At 35.1% G+C, this 17,574-nt stretch overlaps 1 protein-coding gene across 1 annotated transcript; it reads right to left on the bottom strand.

Moving 5' to 3' along the window:
• Positions 1 to 292: 292 nt before the first annotated feature.
• Positions 293 to 16,025, bottom strand: LOC124452141 (glutamyl aminopeptidase-like). The gene is made up of 22 exons (XM_047002729.1): positions 15,529 to 16,025; positions 12,654 to 12,962; positions 12,037 to 12,217; positions 11,021 to 11,300; positions 10,239 to 10,359; positions 9,673 to 9,827; positions 9,086 to 9,199; positions 8,643 to 8,777; positions 8,191 to 8,256; positions 7,965 to 8,030; positions 7,231 to 7,299; positions 7,121 to 7,200; positions 6,490 to 6,593; positions 6,037 to 6,179; positions 4,995 to 5,050; positions 4,455 to 4,605; positions 4,285 to 4,358; positions 4,004 to 4,108; positions 3,304 to 3,474; positions 1,766 to 1,909; positions 1,345 to 1,429; positions 293 to 1,009 (listed from the first exon to the last, which is right to left on the bottom strand). Exons 1-22 carry the CDS (start codon positions 15,755 to 15,757, stop codon positions 860 to 862), a joined length of 2,988 nt encoding a protein of 995 aa, XP_046858685.1. The 5' UTR covers positions 15,758 to 16,025; the 3' UTR covers positions 293 to 859.
• Between the last annotated feature and the right edge of the window lie 1,549 nt (positions 16,026 to 17,574).

Below are 17,574 nucleotides of genomic sequence, written 5' to 3'. Positions count from 1 at the left end.
TTATCCAGTAAAACTAACAAACAATATTAATGTAAACACGTCGTACATGGTGCAGTATGAACAATGTCTGCGTACTGTTAAATTTCAGAGGCGGAAGTCTCGTGGGCATGAGGCTAGTAGCATGAGACAATTATACCGGGAAATTCACTAGTAAAACCTGATTGTGTTTAAGCTATTTTCTTGTCATGTACCTACTTTTGTGATATTTACTCTAGAACAGACTGGAAAGTTACCATCAATCCTAAATTTCAGTTAATGCTTAAAAACATGTAAATTAAACAATTCATGGAAATATGTCGAAAATCGAGGAATTTTTTAGCATTGCCAAGGAATTCTCTAACATTACAAAAGTATTCAAAGTTTTTAAGAAATCAAAAAATGTCTAATGCGACGCTCCCTCCTCCCCTTTTCTCTCCTCCCTCCTCGCTCTTTCTCTCAAACTTTCAGGACTGAATTTCAATCACTGGTGAAGTTAGTAGGTTACGAAAAGAGCTAAAACAATAATTCCTTTGGTGACCTATTGGAAATATGAAGAATGTAATCTTAATCTAATCGAATATGAGCGCTGCTGACAAAATAAATAATAGCAGCTCAATTTTAAAATAAAAATACCTTATGACAACACGATGACGATTACGAACATTTAAAAATAAATCAAACAAATTTTAGATTTATTGAAATGTTAGGATAACCAAGAATGAGCTGTTTTAATTTATTTTGCCCAATGATCGATAGGATATCAAGCAAGATTGACTGGCCAAATAGAGAAAGAATTAACGGCCAAATACTCCTAACTAAATATTCACGAGCAAATAAAACGACCGTTATCGTTGTTCGTAGCAAACAAGAAGGATATTTCTTATGCCAAACCAAATGATGACAACCATTCCTCAATTTGCTTTTCATTCTTCTTCCGCCATTGGATATTAGAGCGAATTGTTTCCAAGATTTGATCACGAGTTCGGGTGGCGGAACCGGACTCCGGATATTTCTTGAAAAGTTTCTCGACCTGAAATGCGCGAAATTAAAACTCGAAACGAACTCGCAAACAAAAGCTTCCAAATTGAAAAACCCTCAGTAAAGCTTGCGGTTGCATAAAATTCATGAATTCTTTTCAAGCTAGAACGGTGTTGGTGAGAGGATAAATCAGTGAAATGTAATGTATCTTAAACGATAGCTTTGACGCCATCTTTAAAGACAGCTATGCAGGTCGTTTTATTCCTTTTTTGTTCCTAATAGCAAGGAAGAATTGAACACTTAGAAATATATCCCCATGTTTAAATGAACGAAGTACGAACTAACGTTACCGAATCTTGGCGAAGTAAACGACAGATCTTATCTTACCTCTTCTAGTTCCCACTTGGTGCTAAAAAACCTTGCAACGCTATTCACGAAAGTACTGCTTGCAAAACCAAAAGCACTGCCGTATCTAAAATTTAAAGCAGAATGGACTCATTCTTTTAAATAGAAGCAGTTTACAAGTTGCTACAAACATTCATCATCTGACAGCTTATGATTTTTATGGGTGTTAAGTCACTGTTTTACTTTTGGTGAAACAAAACAACGAAAATTTGGCTATATAGGTCATATGCTAAAATCAAATCGCGTTTGAATGATAAAGTCCTCTATAAAATCCTTTGTAAAACTCCATCATTAAAAATCGAATTATCTGCGTATAGTCTTCTGAAAATATTTACTGTTTGACAACAACCGCAATTTGCAGTAGGCAACAAACACAAAAAGTAAAAGTAGAATCAAGAATTACTTTTTCAAAATTGTCGACCAGCTCTCCTTGAGGAAATTCCATGCAAATTGTCGTCCAATGGGATTGGCGTTTGCAACATAGCTGATGACGTAACTTGAGTCTTGCGACTTGATTTTGTTTTCAAGAAATGAATACTGTAGATATCTAACGTAAGAATCATAAGAATGGAATTTGCATAAATATTGAATCTCCGATAAAGAGCTCCATGAACAATGGAAAAGTCCACAAACACGCACACTTATTAACAGATATCCTAAACAAAGAAAATATCCTTATACGCATTTCTGTATTTTGAAAACTCAGTAAACAACGGAAATTTTGTTAAATGTCTTTTCTAAACAAAGGATACAACACAACAAGGTTGTCTGAACAACCATAAAAACAAGACAAGTAAAATGATAAATGACATTTGAATAAGAACAAGACAAGTGAAGATATGACACAAGAACAAGAATAAGACAAGTGAAGAAATTAATGACACAAGAATAAGCACAAAACAAGTGAAGACATGAACGACATATGAATAAGAACAAGACAAGTGAAGACATGAATGACATAAAAATAAAACAAGACAAGTGAAGACATGAATGACATATGAATAAGAACAAGACAAGTGAAGACATGAATGACATAAAATAAGCACAAGACAAGTGAAGACATGAATGACATAAAATAAGAACAAGACAAGTGAAGACATGAATGACGTAAGAATAAGAACAGGACAAATGAAGACATAAATTTCAATAGAATAAGAACAAGACAAGTGAAGACATGAATGACATAAGAATAAGAACAAAACAAGTGAAGATATTAATGACACAAGAATAAGAACAAGACAAGTGAAGACATTAATCACATAAGAATAAGAACAAGACAAGTGAAGACATGAATGACATAAAAATAAGAACAAGACAAGTGAAGACATAAGAATAAGAACAAGACAAGTGAAGACATGAATGACACAAGAATAAGAACAAGACAAGTGAAGACATGAATGACACAAGAATAAGAACAAGACAAATGGAAGACATGAATAACATAAGAATAAGAACAAGACAAAGTGAAGACATTAATGACATAAGAATAAGAACAATGAAAAGGAAGACATGAATGACATAAGAATAAGAACAAACAAGTGAAGACATTAATGGCAGAATAAGAACAAGACAAGTGAAGACATGAATGACATAAGAATAAGAACAAGACAAGTGAAGACATTAATGGCATAAGAATAAGAACAAAACAAGTGAAGACATTAATGGCATAAGAATAAGAACAAGACAAGTGAAGACATGAATGACATAAGAATAAGAACAAGACAACTGAGGACATGAATGACAAGAATAAGAAAAAGAGAAGTGAAGACATGAACGTTACGTACATAAAACACCTCTCTACAACAGGAATCTCTACAAATAAACAATGAAGGACATCCCTAAAAACAAAGACCGAAACAATGAACACTTTTAAACCAGCTTTCACATCGTAATCGAAAGTGAATCCATTCGATACATGTGTTTATCCTGCAACTTAAATACCTGTTAAGAATCCAAGGTTCTGCTATGCCTGCTAGTCCATACATCAGCTTAATTCGTTCTGACGCAACGTTTGTTTTCAGAAGTCGTTCAAACGTTTTGTCCCATTCCTTTTCGCCACTCTGAGACATTCCATAGAAATACACCAGGAATCTTAAGTCAGGTGGCAGTGGACTGCAAAACGTAAATTGTCTTTACTAAGTTCATGAACCACTGAATACTATATACTAGCAATGTTTAGTGATATCTTTGTGTCAATAAGTGATTCATGTTTAATGTTCTAACATTTCTTGTTCGTAAACCCCCATAGATCATGTCTTTACTTGTCTTGCTATCATTGTTACGTCATTCATGTCTTCAATTGTCTTGTTCTTATTCATATGTCATTCATATCTACACTTGTCTTGTTCCTATTTTTATGTCATTCATGTCGTCACTTTTCTTCTCTTGTGTTATTTACGTCCTCATTTGTCTTGTTGTCAATGATACTTCATGTCTGCATGACTGTATTATCTTACTGTTTGAGCTTATGCGATGTTCATTACTATCGCTATTTGCTCATTTTCATGCCCAGTTATATTTGTAATTCCATCAAAATGTTTCGTCCATAATTTATGCGAGATTTTGTGTACAATACAAAATTTAAGGCGAAAAACACCATTTAAATTAAGTTAATTTCTCGCAAACCTAAAAATCAACTTACTAAGATTCATTGTTGATCCATTTATCGAATAGCTCCTTAGTCTTTTTCAAACAGACTTCGTCACGTGCCAAGCATGCAGCATATACACCTTCAATTCGCAGGTACCTAAGATAATCGTCCTACTTCAAACGGCATCTTTATTTCTCGCATTCATGCTTCATAGCTACATTCAACTCTAATATTGTCATCATCACTCATCTGATGTCGAAACCTAGCTATCTTAAGTGTTGGAATTTGAATCCCAGTCTATATGAACGTTAATCTTTAATATTTTTCCTTACTTGTCCAAGTGAGTTCCATTATCAAAAAAGCCAAGTCTTTCAAAGTTCGATTTTATTAATTTGAAGCGGTATTTCTACAATGAAGAAATCTCAATATGAAAAATGAAATCTTTTGACATTAAATTCAAAAATTATGAGCAATGTTGCGAACTACACGATGATTGGCGCACCCTTATTCCTTGGTACGCCTTTTCCGTCTTTGGCACGATGCGCGCAAGGGACGTAAAATAGGTCATGGCAGCGTCCCATGGAATGTAGTTTCTCTCATCTTTAAGGTATCTCGTTATATTTAGAGCATATTTGAACTCTAGTAAGCCGGCACTACAATGGAACATTTTACAACTACATGTAATGATGTGTTTTATTATGTTAATAAGTCAATTCAGTTTAATTTAGCAATATTGGATGTAGAAATGCATGCAGTTTCACTACTTTGCATGATCAATATTGACCAAGTGTGACTCAAAAGGGCCTTAGGAAATGTTAATTTTTGGGTCATACACGTAAAACGGTACATTTGCCTTTGAATCTCTGAAAACAGTGAAAAACTTTAACAGTATATATTTTGATATTTACATCCCTTAGGACAAAAAAATACTCTATATTTTGTAAGGTTTTAATTATTGCCTATACTTGGAGCTACAGAATTACAGTTTAAATGACACATATGTGTCGGATGAATCGTCTATAAAACGTGAAGTGTATCTTACTTGGCTAAAGCGAATGCATCATGAATCAAACCAGCTTTGTCACCAAATGAAAACACCTAAGTAAAGAAGGGCAGTTGTAAGTCAACAAAGCTTTCCACAATTGCAATTATTTTAAAACAAAAGAATGCAAAGAATAGAAACAAAGCAGCAATTGCTGTTTTGGGTAAATGTTTTTAACAGATACGTCGCGTAACGAGGCTATTCTGAAGCGATAGAGAGTAACAAAGTGAGACATAGCCAGACGGTGCAGTCACGAAAGATCTCAAAATAAATTATTAAGTAATAGTATAGTTTTTCGTGTAATTACCGCTAAATATGCACTCGTGGATTTTTCAAAGACTGCAAGCTATTTCGCTGCACTTTTTAAAAATCTCACTCGAAACTATCTTACTATAATTATACTAATTACAGAGAAGTTGACTTTGGCACATACAGGGCGACATGATAGCAGTAGCATATAAACAACCTGAAAATTTATTTTCGCGATATTAGCATGTAATCATTATTCACTTTATAGTTAGTAGACACCGAAATATTTCCCATAACCGGAGGAAAAAGTCGGGCGGGCTTTGCTACTGTATAACAATGTTATTTTAAATAGATTGGTTGTTTGTACATTTTAACCATTTTTACATCAAAGTGTGGCTTGGGGTCTTTTATATCGATAACCTATGGTTCAAACCTGAGTACAGATGTGAGTAGATGTATTTCGTCCAAGTTAGGTAGAGTCCTGAAGAAAACTATCGGTTTTGATGTTGACTGACGTTTCGATAACTTAGCAGTAATCATCTAAGGTTGTAGAAACGTCAATCAACATCAACACCAACAATCTTTCTCAGTACTCCACTACCTGGACGAACCATATCTGTAAAACATTTAATAATACTTCCTGTATTGTATAAACCTATTGTATTTATAACTAATTGTGCTTAGGTTGACTTTGTTTTGACGTCGTACTTGCATCCATTCTATGGCTGCTTATGTAAAGGTAAATATTGATAAATATAGTTTTTGAAAACTGAACAACATATTTGTTACAAACCGAATGATTATACTGCAACTGCTGGGCCAGTAAATCCCAGTTTTTGGTTGGATAGTTTACGCGATAAAAACCCTTCTGTCCAATATTTCCTTTTATCCATTGATTGCTTGAATCCCAACGCTCGTAAGCCACCGTTGTTTTAACTATATGAAGTTTGAATAGTAACTGTTTAAATTGAGATAGCCCTCGGCTACAGAAGAAACTAGCATTAAATACTATGTTACCATAACTTTGAAGTTTGAACAATTGAATAAAACATAACCCACAATTCCGTGTATGTAAAGTTGTGATGAAATGGTATATCGAAACACACAACTAAATTGTTTTAATTATTATTGATATTATAGAAGAAAGAAGGACAGATAACTTACCAGATATATTGAAATTTATCTGGGTGTGAGCTGAAACTAACCTTAGGATACAATAGATTCTATACCATTTTTTCATGTTCACCTGCTGTTTTGTTCATCCACGTGATTTTTCTGCCGGCTACTTCCACTTTTTTGTTAGCACTTTCATTGCCTACTGCCACCGAAAACGGAATGTTCCATTTATATCTAATAAAGAAAAAGATGTAGTTGAATTTTTGGAAACAACGGATGAGCAAGGTTCTAATTGCAATAAAGATAAAGGATAGCTTACTTCACGTCAATGCTTGCAAAAAGTCATTTTCTTTTCCTATAGAACGCCTTCTCGAGCCCAGTTTCGCCCTCATTAATAATATATGTTTGAGGGAGTTGAAACTACGCAGGACGTCGTTCTCGTACGATCAACAAAATGGTAATCAATGAATAAAACGAAACATTCAGCAACCCATAGAAAAGTTCCTCTTCAAAGTCAAAATCTTACTAACAAGTCCAGGTTAGTGGAATCTAGAGGACTGACACGGTGTTGGTGTTGAATAGCGTTTCCTCAACCTTTGCCATGGTAATCTTCAGAGTCAGTTGAGTCAACTCCAAAACCAACAGTCTTTAGACTAAACTAACCTGGACGATCTTTATCTACAAACATTCGACGATACTCCCAGGTTTCAGAAATTCGCTTTAAAATCTTAAGTACTAGGCGAAATTTCTTTCTCACATACTCAAATTTTGAAGTGAATTTTGTGTTATTTTGGTCTGCATCTGATCGTCCAGGAAACGCTGCTGCGTTAAAACGATCTTGCCATTATCTTCACTCACATTAACCAGGAAATCCCATTTGTAGAGTCCAGGTATCCATGATTTCAGCAACATCGATGTCTTTACCTTCAGATTTGCATGCCTGTTAAAGGCAACAACTATCAAAGTCTACGTAGCAATAGACCAATAAATTTTCTGCGCCCCTAGTGATAAAACAAGCTTTTGCACTAAAACAAACGCGTGTTTGCCGACACTCCATATCAAACTTCTTTAATTTGAAATGATTCGAGAAATTTGAATGAAAACCTTTGGAAAAGCAAAACATGCATACGGTTTTCACGGACTTTCCAAATTAGCTGAAAGATCTCGATTTATATTTAAAAGCCGAAACAATCACAGCAAGACCTGGTCAAAATCCCAATTCTAAACGAAGCCGCCAAAAGACTCGGTTTCATTTTTCAAGTATCATCGCCAGAGTTAGAACAAGTTTAAACATATTTGTTCGTGCTAAAAATAATATCATCAAAAGTATACAGCTGTCCTTGACTCGTAAATTAATGTACCATAAATTTTTCCTTGGTATTTCCTCCACAGTCAACATTTCTTTTAGCTACTGCATTATTCCTTGACCCCTTAATGTGAGCAGACTATTACAACCCTCGTCAAGACAGGGAAAATTTGACCGCATGTATTGACACAACCTTTCGAACATATTTGTTTTCCTTATTAATGCTCAAAGACACATGTTGGTTCGCTTTCATTGTGCATTTAATGATAACCAAGAATTGACATAAAATAGCAACTTACTTGTGTGAGATGATTCCATAGATCTTTAGTCTGTGCGTTCCCATAAGCATAGGCGTTTAAATAGTTCTTGAAATAAGCACAAATGAAAAAATGACTATTAAACCAAACAAACGCATTCACAAGCAAATGCACAACTGCCTTAATTGATGAGCTCCTCATTCAAAAACATCTTGCGATGAATTCCAAAGAAAAATTCGCAACGTCGTCATCATCATCAAATACTCACAGTCAATCCCTTGGTAAAGGTGTTTCGTGTCAAGAAATATTCTAACATTCTAATGACAGACGCTCCCTGAAAGATAAACATTTCAATATAATACTGGCAGTTTCATCTGTGATACTTTTAGAGTAAGTTATAAAAGAAAACAATAGTCAAAGAAACATTTTGATAGCTGCACTTTTCAAAAAGAACTTTTCAAAACACTGGTAGACCAGAACATACGTCACGTTCCAACATGACAGCAACAAAGAACAAAGGGCAGTGATAAAGAAAACATGGAGAGTCGTTTTAATATTACAACAAAAAGACCCGCTGGTCAACAGAAAATAAGAAGACTTGTTTCAACATTATAACAATAAAGACACTGGTAAACAGAACATGACGAGTTACATTTCCAAGTTACGTAACGCCATTTTAAGTTATGTCATGCTATTTTAAGTTATGTAATGCTAGCATACTTTGTTGTACGTTATGCTGTCAAAGATTTCGTTGATTTCATCTGGATGATTCACAGGTAGTAAAATGGGATGCGACGTGACTAAAGCATCTAAAGTAAGCGCGTAAAACATGTCGTTGTTGATGAATGCATCGTTCTTGAATGAGAAAGAAAAAACGAGAAGATAATGATACTCCTAGCATATGTAATTTAAAAATGAAACGTCAAAATTCCAGTCCTATTCGCAAACATTTTAATAAAATGTAATGACTATCGTTTGAGTACAGATGGCAAATAACTAAATCATAGCAGAAAATACAGTTTTTAACGTCTGAAAGCAAAACTTTAAAAAAACTTTAAGAAATTGATAGTTTTATTTAAAACACCAGATTACCTTAAAAACTATCTTGACTTGCAAACAAAAAATTTTCCAAATATCAATTGCTACAATAGTTCTAATCTTACCATGTTCCAATCTGGATAAATATAGTCCACTCCTATGTATTCAACAAAACTTGCAAAACCCTCGTTTAACCATAGATCATCCCACCACAATGGAGTGACGAGATTACCAAACCACTAGAAAAAGAACATTGTTTACGACACAGAGATGGTCGATAAATAATTAAACGTTTTCCACTCTTATAAATCAATATTAGGAGGTCTAATTTTGAAAATTATTTTTAGATGGTCCACTTTACCGTTTTCATCAAGAGCGATGAGATATGTTAAAACTTGAGTCTTTATATGGATACTCCTGTCTAGTGTCTTCATCAGAAGTGATCTGATGCTAAAACTGGAGTGCTTATATATTTCAGTCTAGTTTCTACATTAGAAGTGATCTGATGTTGAAACTACAATCCTTATATACTCCGGTCTTGTTTCTTCATCAGTAGTGATCTGATGTTGAAACTTGTGTCCCTCTAGAATGGGAAGTGATCTGAAGTTGGTCTTCATCAGGGATGTTTGATAGTAAAAAAATTATACATGCACTCCAGTTTGCTGATGTTTTAGTATAAGATATTGATTTTGAATCGCGTAGAATACGTTACCATGTGTGCCAACTCGTGAGAGATCACTTGAACAATCCTTTCTCGATTGGATTCGGACGACTGACCTTCTTTGAACAACATCGCAGTTTCACGGTACAAGATAAGTCCCCAATTCTCCATTGCACCGGCCTGAAAGTCAGGCACGGCAATCATGTCTGAAAATGGAATTCAACGAAGCTGTAAGAATTTGGCATCGTAGTGGCTTTCACTGCATGCATATTTCGAGGAGAAAAGTCGTGCAAAAACCTTGTCAAATGCTATAGAGTCTCGGACTATAAATACTATTATGTTTTTAGGGACTTGTTAAGATTCAAACGAGTAACCCAGAAACGAGTAACCCAGTTTCTTGGGTAAGTTGAGCTCAACATATTTTCCAAATTTAACATCTATGACCAACTATTTACCAATCATATCTCACAACACCATAAAACGAGAGAGAAACCTGTGCATAATAAAATTTGATGCACTGTAAAGTACGCGGGTGTCCCCGAGACTTTTCTCATTCAAAACAACACCAACACAATTCAAGATTCCTAAACTCTTCCAATAGGATAAGCACAACTTACCTGCTTTTGGTAAGGGATACGAGATGTTAAAAAAGCCTTCGAAATAATCGAGTATTTTTCCACCAACGCTTCTTGCTAACTCGGCTTGATCTATTTGACCTTTCGACGTATAATACTTCATCTAAAAGATACACGCAATATTTTTGAATTCAGTCTATTTTCACGAAAGCCAATGTTAATGCATATATCTAGCTATAACATACGAAGCTTTTATCTTTTTGGTTTGTTTCCACATAATTATAAATGTTAACGTGAAACAGAAATGCTAAATTTGATCCGTTGCTCAAACTAAGTTAAATGCAAAAACTGCAATTCTCACGCTGAAAAAAACATTTTCTTTACAAGATTAGACACCTCTAACCCTTCATCAGCCAATACCCTTTTTTCACTTACATGAGTTCTAATTTGTTGAAAAACACATTTTTGACAAATGAACATTTTCTCTACGCAGGATCAAACAAATCCACCCTACTCTTTGCCCCACTCCTCTTAAAGCGTTATACTGTTAATTCTTCCTTATTCGGATTTAATTGTTAAGTAATTTGGATTTAGGCATTTTCTGAACAAGTAAGACAACATGCACCAACTTTTTAAGCTCGAATCCGATTTATACGTTCAATTAATTATATTGCGTCCTTACAAACTCCTTCCGAATAAACTATTTACAGACTTTCCATTTGACGAGTTTGGCCCAAATTTTTTGACAAGGCTAGAAAAATGCTCGTTCATTGCACGCATTCTTTTATAAAAGTTATGCATATAGTTGACAGAGATTTTCATACCGAGGTTTGGTTCTGTTTACCAGCCGTAGCATGCAGATAACCAAAATCACATACGACAAATGCCAAGAGATATGTTGGCATGATAACAGTTTTATAGTAATAGTCGGCGACCATTGTGTCAGAACGATTTTCACTTCTCATTCTAGGCATGTTGGTTAAGGAAATCATGTCTTTTGCTCGCACAAGCGTCACGTTAAAGGTTGCTTTCAAAGCGGGCTCATCAAAACAGGGAAACACTTTACGAGCATCCGTCGCTTGCAATTGAGTCGCTGCAATAGTTCTAGAAGAGCAAGCTTAAGCTTAGAAGTGTCAACAGAGCAAGTAAAGTCACTAAAATTTAATTCACATATCTATATTTGACTTCACGTATCTATGTTTGACTTCTCATATCCTATTTGACTTTACGTATCTATGTTTGACTTCACTTATCTATGTTTGACTTCTCATATATTATTTGACTTCACGTATCTATATTTGACCTCACGCATCTATGTTTGACTTCTCATATCTATATTTGACTTCCGTATCTATATTTGACTTCACGTATCTATGTTTGACTTTCATATATTATTTGACTTCACGTATCTATATTTGACCTCACGCATCTATATTGGACTTCCGTATCTATATTTGACTTCACATATCTATGTTTGACTTCTCATATCTTATTTGACTTCACGTATTTAGATTTGACCTCGGGTATCTATATATTTTACATCACTAGAGAGGGCGATTCTTTGAGAGGGCGTTTTAGAGAGGAGCGTTTAATTCAAACGTTCATTCTTAAATTCAGTTATTAATTTCAGAATAGTAATAGTAATTATTATTCTATACAAGATATAGGCCGTTTATGAATTTTATAAGAAGTATTTATTGATGAGGGGCGTTTGATCTTGTTAGGTAGAAAGGGGGGCGTTTATTAGATTGGGACACGTATTGGATACATGCAGTGTTTAAAATACACCATTTCGTATCCTTGAGAAACAGGGGAAAGGCACTTTCAACAAGCGTCTTACATTTCTTTGTTATCCTTATTCTTGTACGTACTCCTGTAAAGTCCGACGAGATCATCGGCCAAAATTCCAGTAAACTCCAGTCGAACTTTGTACTCGCCTGGAGCTAGCTTCTCTTTGGTCTCCATCACGTAGAATTGGTTCGTTGAATACCAGAAATATCTTTTCAGATCTAACGACTTGCCTGCAATGCAAAGCGAAAAGAGAGTCTTATTTTAAGAACTTCTCTCCAGCTAACCCTAAGCCAAGAATGCTGGGTCAAATGTTTCATACAGAATCTCTAAAATTAGCGTTTCATTGTTTTCATTTAAATGTGCGTAGCTATATATACTACATGAGAGCGTAGACTTTGACAATAGAGTGCAAAGGGACTAAAAATTGACGAAACCTTTTAGTTATAATACGTTAATTTTAAATAAACCAAATTTCTTGGTAAAGTTAAAATAGCAACTAAAATTGAAACAAAGAATAAGTGAACAGGACAAATGGAATTAGATGTTAGATGTGCAGCTCCACGATGTTTTTGCCCTCCTGGTAGTGTACTTATCATATAATTTATTCTGATATAATGCCAAGTGTTGGTCCTGTTGGATTGTTAAGTAGTGTACAAACTCACATACCGTTCTTTTTTATGCATCGAGATGAGATTTTCAGTTTATTGGAATGCAAATACATGTAAGGTGTTTCTTGAGTCAGATTGAGTGTCACAACCACATATCCACTGAAGATCAGCTTATCCAGCTCTACGACCAGCTCAACGTCATAGTGACGTGGCTTAAAGTAAGAGGGAAGGCGAATCTTCTTCCAAGGACCGGGTCCATAGTCTGGTTTGGTGGGCGTAGGAATCGTGGAAGTAACATTGGTGTGAGTTTGTGTAGGCTTGCCAGACTGAGGGTGTGTAGATGAAGATGGAGTTGTCTTCACCCCATCTAAATGAAAAGAAAATAGAAGTCAAAGAGTGAATGGTTCATACTTATTGTGATATCTTGTCACTTACAATTGATACATGTTCAAATCAATTGCCAAAAGCAACGGGCACATACCATACCATATTTGTTATTACGTAATCGAGAGTGTAGGAACAAGAGAAATCTGAATATTTAATTTTCATTTGATGAACTCATAAATGTGCTGTATTACTAAAATCGTAGAAAAAGATTTTCCATGGAAAAAATTATACTTGACTCAACCAGAATGAATTATCTTTCAATTTGTATGAATAGCTTAGTTTATATGGTATTAGAAATAATTCTCAGCATATCCTTAAGCCATTTGACAACATTCGCACTGGGCAATAGACGAAAGTTTGATGCTTGGTATGAAATAAAATACAATCCGAAAAGGGCGTCTTGTAACTGACTGAAGTTAAAGTATAAAAACAAGACGATTCAAACTGCAACATTTCGGTTTTTCAAAACCATCATCAGACAAAATGATGTACATGTAATATTACAAAACTGTGATATTTCAGTTTTTAAATAAAACAAATGTTTATTAAATTGTTTCATGACTTCACCACAAATTGTCGTCTGGTCAAGGATTGTCGCTTAGTCCTAATTAAATTGCGTGGGCGAATTGATCAGACGAGAAACATAGTCTTCAAACAACGTCATAACTGTGCAAACGTTGACATCGTATTACCATTCTAAAAAATATGATAGATGATGTTGGACACTGTTCGAGTCAAAGAAATCGTTTCACCAGCATTTGACATTGAAATTTTACTCTCTCAAGCCAATTAAATACGATATTTTTTTGAACTCCCTTATGAGGGGAAGTTGAAATGAAGCCAGCATGCAAGTTGACCTTTGGCTCGATATTTCTTATCCTACTTGTTTTTTGTATCATTTTTTAAACTATTTATCTACTGTTTTATCCACGGACGGATCTTTTGCACAGTTTGCAACGACAAAGAGATGGAATTACGTTCAATATAAACATTTTTACCACTAATGGATTGCTCAGCGGCGTATCACCTTAATCATCTTAAAATTAGATAACGGATCAAATCAAATAGATAAACTTGCTTATATGTTTGCCAAGGCAATCCGAATCAATACGTCCTCCTTATAAGGGCCTGTTTTCTCTTACTCTTTATAACGCCTCATCCTTTTTAACTAATTCTAAGAGAAAGGGCGAAAACACTAACATCTTTAACGAGACAAGGGAAGACGTTGAAAAACAGCACAGTCTGTGCCTTAAATAACAGTGAAGATATATTTTTCTTACAAGTGCAAAAATGGGGGACAGTTGTGACAATCACGCCCAAATGTCCATTTGCCTGATACAGTGTTTTGATGACTGATATTTGTTGGCTCCACCTAACAACAGATCATCTTGATCATCGTCCTTCATCGAAAAATACCGCTTCAAAACACAAAAATTCTTTGGTTACTTTAAGTCAATTCACATGGCCTTTAAATGCCTTGAGAGTAAGAGCGTTCGTATTTAGGAAGGTCGCAAAGTGGACCACATACTATGTTTTGTTGCAAGATAAATAGCTGGCGCCTTAAAAATCCTCAACAGACATGCCACAAGCTACTAATTAGATTATTAAGATGTATTTCACGAAGCCTTGCCGGTAAAAGGAAGAGCTTGTCAATAAGAGCTATATGCCCTTTGTCCCAAGGAATTTGGCAGTTCGTCAAAATCGGACAAGGCGTTATTAGATTTTCCCATGGCGAAATTTTGTTTTGAATCAAGCAATTGAACGCTGTGAAAAATCAGCTCTTTCACCATTATTGCCAAAAATGCAAACAATTGCAGAGACCGGTCCAAACTTGGTATTCTTTCGACGTTCTTAATACCATGTACGTAGTCGAGCAGGTGGTTTGCAATATATTATACATATCAGGCAAAAATCTTCGATATCGAAAGCCCGACTTTTGCAGCGTGATTATAGATGTTCGTCATATTTGAACAGAAACTCGTTTAGTATAACTCCGATTCGGATGAGACGATTTCAGTAAAGCGCCAAATTATCTTGGCAAATTAGAACGATCCATTAGCTATAAATATCTATGGCGTATGAATATACATAATTCACTTAAGCATCAATGCAATACTTCGATTTTATATAAACATTTAACACATCAAATTGCTACAGAAATCACTTATACCGCTTAACAAGTGCTCTTAAATACACTGGCTCTTTCAATGACTCACGTTTATTTATGATTTTATAATAACGGCTGTCGGTCACAGCCCGTGTAAAATATGCAAACTATTGACATAAACAGAATTTATTTTGCTGTATTTAAAAGCATCATACTGCCACGGCTGCTTTAACTATGGGACATCGTCTCCGGTGGCGGTGAATTTAAAATACGTCAAAATTGATTGCTGCCACTTACAACAAGTACAAAATCGTGGGACTTCATTTTCCGGCTAAAGCAATCGACGAGCAACCAACCGACACATTTGTATTCAAAAAAAATAAATCTAACTGCTTGCTCGTCACGAAACACATTCGCATCCTACAAACTCTTGACAAACCTTGCAAACTTTTCTTGCACTCGTTGTAACGATGTCGATCGTTTAAAAAGAGGGCAAGGAATATAACATTCAGAATAAGAAGAATGACCACGACAAAAGCCACAAATTTAACGCGTCTTGATCGAGTAGCAGAGCCGTGATTCGACCCAATTACGGCGACTGCAGCGCCGTCTCCTTCGTCTTGATCGTTTTGGAAAGGTTTCGTGTATTTAACACTGTGCTCTGGCATGATTAGTTTCTTTGGATTATACGACAAGTGAACTCAGAATAATTTACGTCCGTTTGTTATAATTAACAGCAATTACAACAGAATATCAAAAGCTTGACAAAATTGAGCACGAATGCTCTATTACATTAAGAATTTATAATGAGTTGTAAATGTTGTAGCAGTTGACACACGACCGAGAAGCCGGAAATGTTCACAAGATGAGAGAAATTATGATTAAATAATTCGAGTCAAATTATCAAATGATAATTTGAATCCGTCGTCTTTGTTTTGCAAAATAATTTCATGTCACGATACGTAATTATTGGCTCCCATCTGTGATAGTTCACGCTGACATTTGCATCAATCTCTTGTGGTGATGGGCCAGCTTGTTGCTTGTACTCTGCTCTTTATCTCTCAAAGTGACAAAATTAACTACCAAATTTGCTATGACACATCAAACCTTCAACATCCGAGACCTAATTGTTTTCAAGTTTCATTCATTCGACTCCTGGCATAGCTCTCTTTTGCTTCAAGCTGTAAGTGGCCTTACTTAACTAACACAAAAGATTGAAGAAGTGCTGTAAAGACTCTTTATTCCTGAGAGTCAATCAGGGTTCACACGCGAAGTTACTACAAATATCAGCTACCAGGCATGTGCTAAAATAGGCGTGTCAAGTTTGGAAATCGGAGTACCCAATTACGAACTTGTAACATAAGTTTATACAACTCGTATATTCTTTGCTATCACACGCGATCTGCCATCGCTCTGCAGTTAAGCTGGTGAATTTGTTGACTCGTTTGTTCTAATCGAGCATTGGCTGTCTACAATATCAGCTGATTTTCATAACTTGCATTCGCTATGGCCATATTTCTATTAGCTTTAATTCCTTTTACCTATTCTAACCTCAAAATGAAACATTAAACAATCTTTGTATGGTTGATTTTTTGTCACTGCACTGTTGGCAAATGCACTCTCGAATTGGAAAACAGGAATCTTCTTGGGGCTATTTTTAACTTTAAGCCATTCATAAACAAAACAGGTGACAGAAATTATTGCAAGGAATGCCCCTAATTTGCCTTAAAATCGACTTTAAATTAAGTTTGATAGCTAGATTGGATTTCACTCAAAAGTGTTCCCTTCGAACGTCAGAATTTTTATCCGAAAATCTGAAATTTTAGTTAGACTTAATTCGTGAGCTGTATTTCATACATGCTCAACTTAAGCAAACGTGACTAATACACTTGCATGCGAGTGCAAACGTTGACTACATGTTTACATTTTTTGCAAAATATAAGACAAATGAAAAAACGTACGTGTTGAAATTGTTTATGCCTATAGTAGTAACTATGTGCTGTTTTTGCCTAAGGTTAATGTATGCAACATTATTAACAAATCAATAACACCATTTATGCTTTAATGTTATTTTACAAATCGATATGAAGTTCTTAGATGTTGAATGGAAGAAGTACTTCACCCCGTGTGTAGACGAAATACATCAGACACATACATGAGCTCTATATATGTATGAAGTTTGTGTTAATGTTAAAACGGAATTTTGCACTGCATGGCACAAATTTTTGCAAACGTATTGATTACATCAAGAACAATTTAGCAGGTGAGCAAACAAAGTTAATGACAAAACAAGATAACGGGATATGCATCTGTGGGAAAATTTCAAACTATGGTCGAGGTTATGAATGTCAAAGCCAAGACCACAAAAGAAGGTCTAATAAGACTTTTCAAGTTTGAAACAAGTCTGGCAGTTTTACCAATTGTGAACTGTAAACAACTAATTAACTGATCAGTGACTCGTTCTTTCAATTAATCTTTGGGAATG

Source organism: Xenia sp. Carnegie-2017, unplaced genomic scaffold (genome assembly GCF_021976095.1).
Source record: "Xenia sp. Carnegie-2017 unplaced genomic scaffold, XeniaSp_v1 HiC_scaffold_24, whole genome shotgun sequence".
NCBI classification, from domain to species: Eukaryota; Metazoa; Cnidaria; class Anthozoa; order Malacalcyonacea; family Xeniidae; genus Xenia; species Xenia sp. Carnegie-2017.
The sequence above is the reverse complement of the archived record's forward strand: the minus strand, read 5'-3'. Positions and strand labels throughout refer to the sequence as shown.

What these genes read in the sequence shown, in the direction of transcription:
- LOC124452141 (XM_047002729.1), bottom strand. Translation starts at nt 15,757, where the DNA reads ATGCCAGAGCACAGTGTTAAATACACGAAACCTTTCCAAAACGATCAA. An exon ending in TTTATCCAGATTGGAACATG is followed by an intron (nt 8,778 to 9,085) that starts GTAAGATTAGAA and finishes TTCTCATTCAAG; the next exon opens with AACGATGCATTCATCAACAA. An exon ending in TGGATCAACAATGAATCTTA is followed by an intron (nt 3,475 to 4,003) that starts GTAAGTTGATTT and finishes TACGTTTTGCAG; the next exon opens with TCCACTGCCACCTGACTTAA.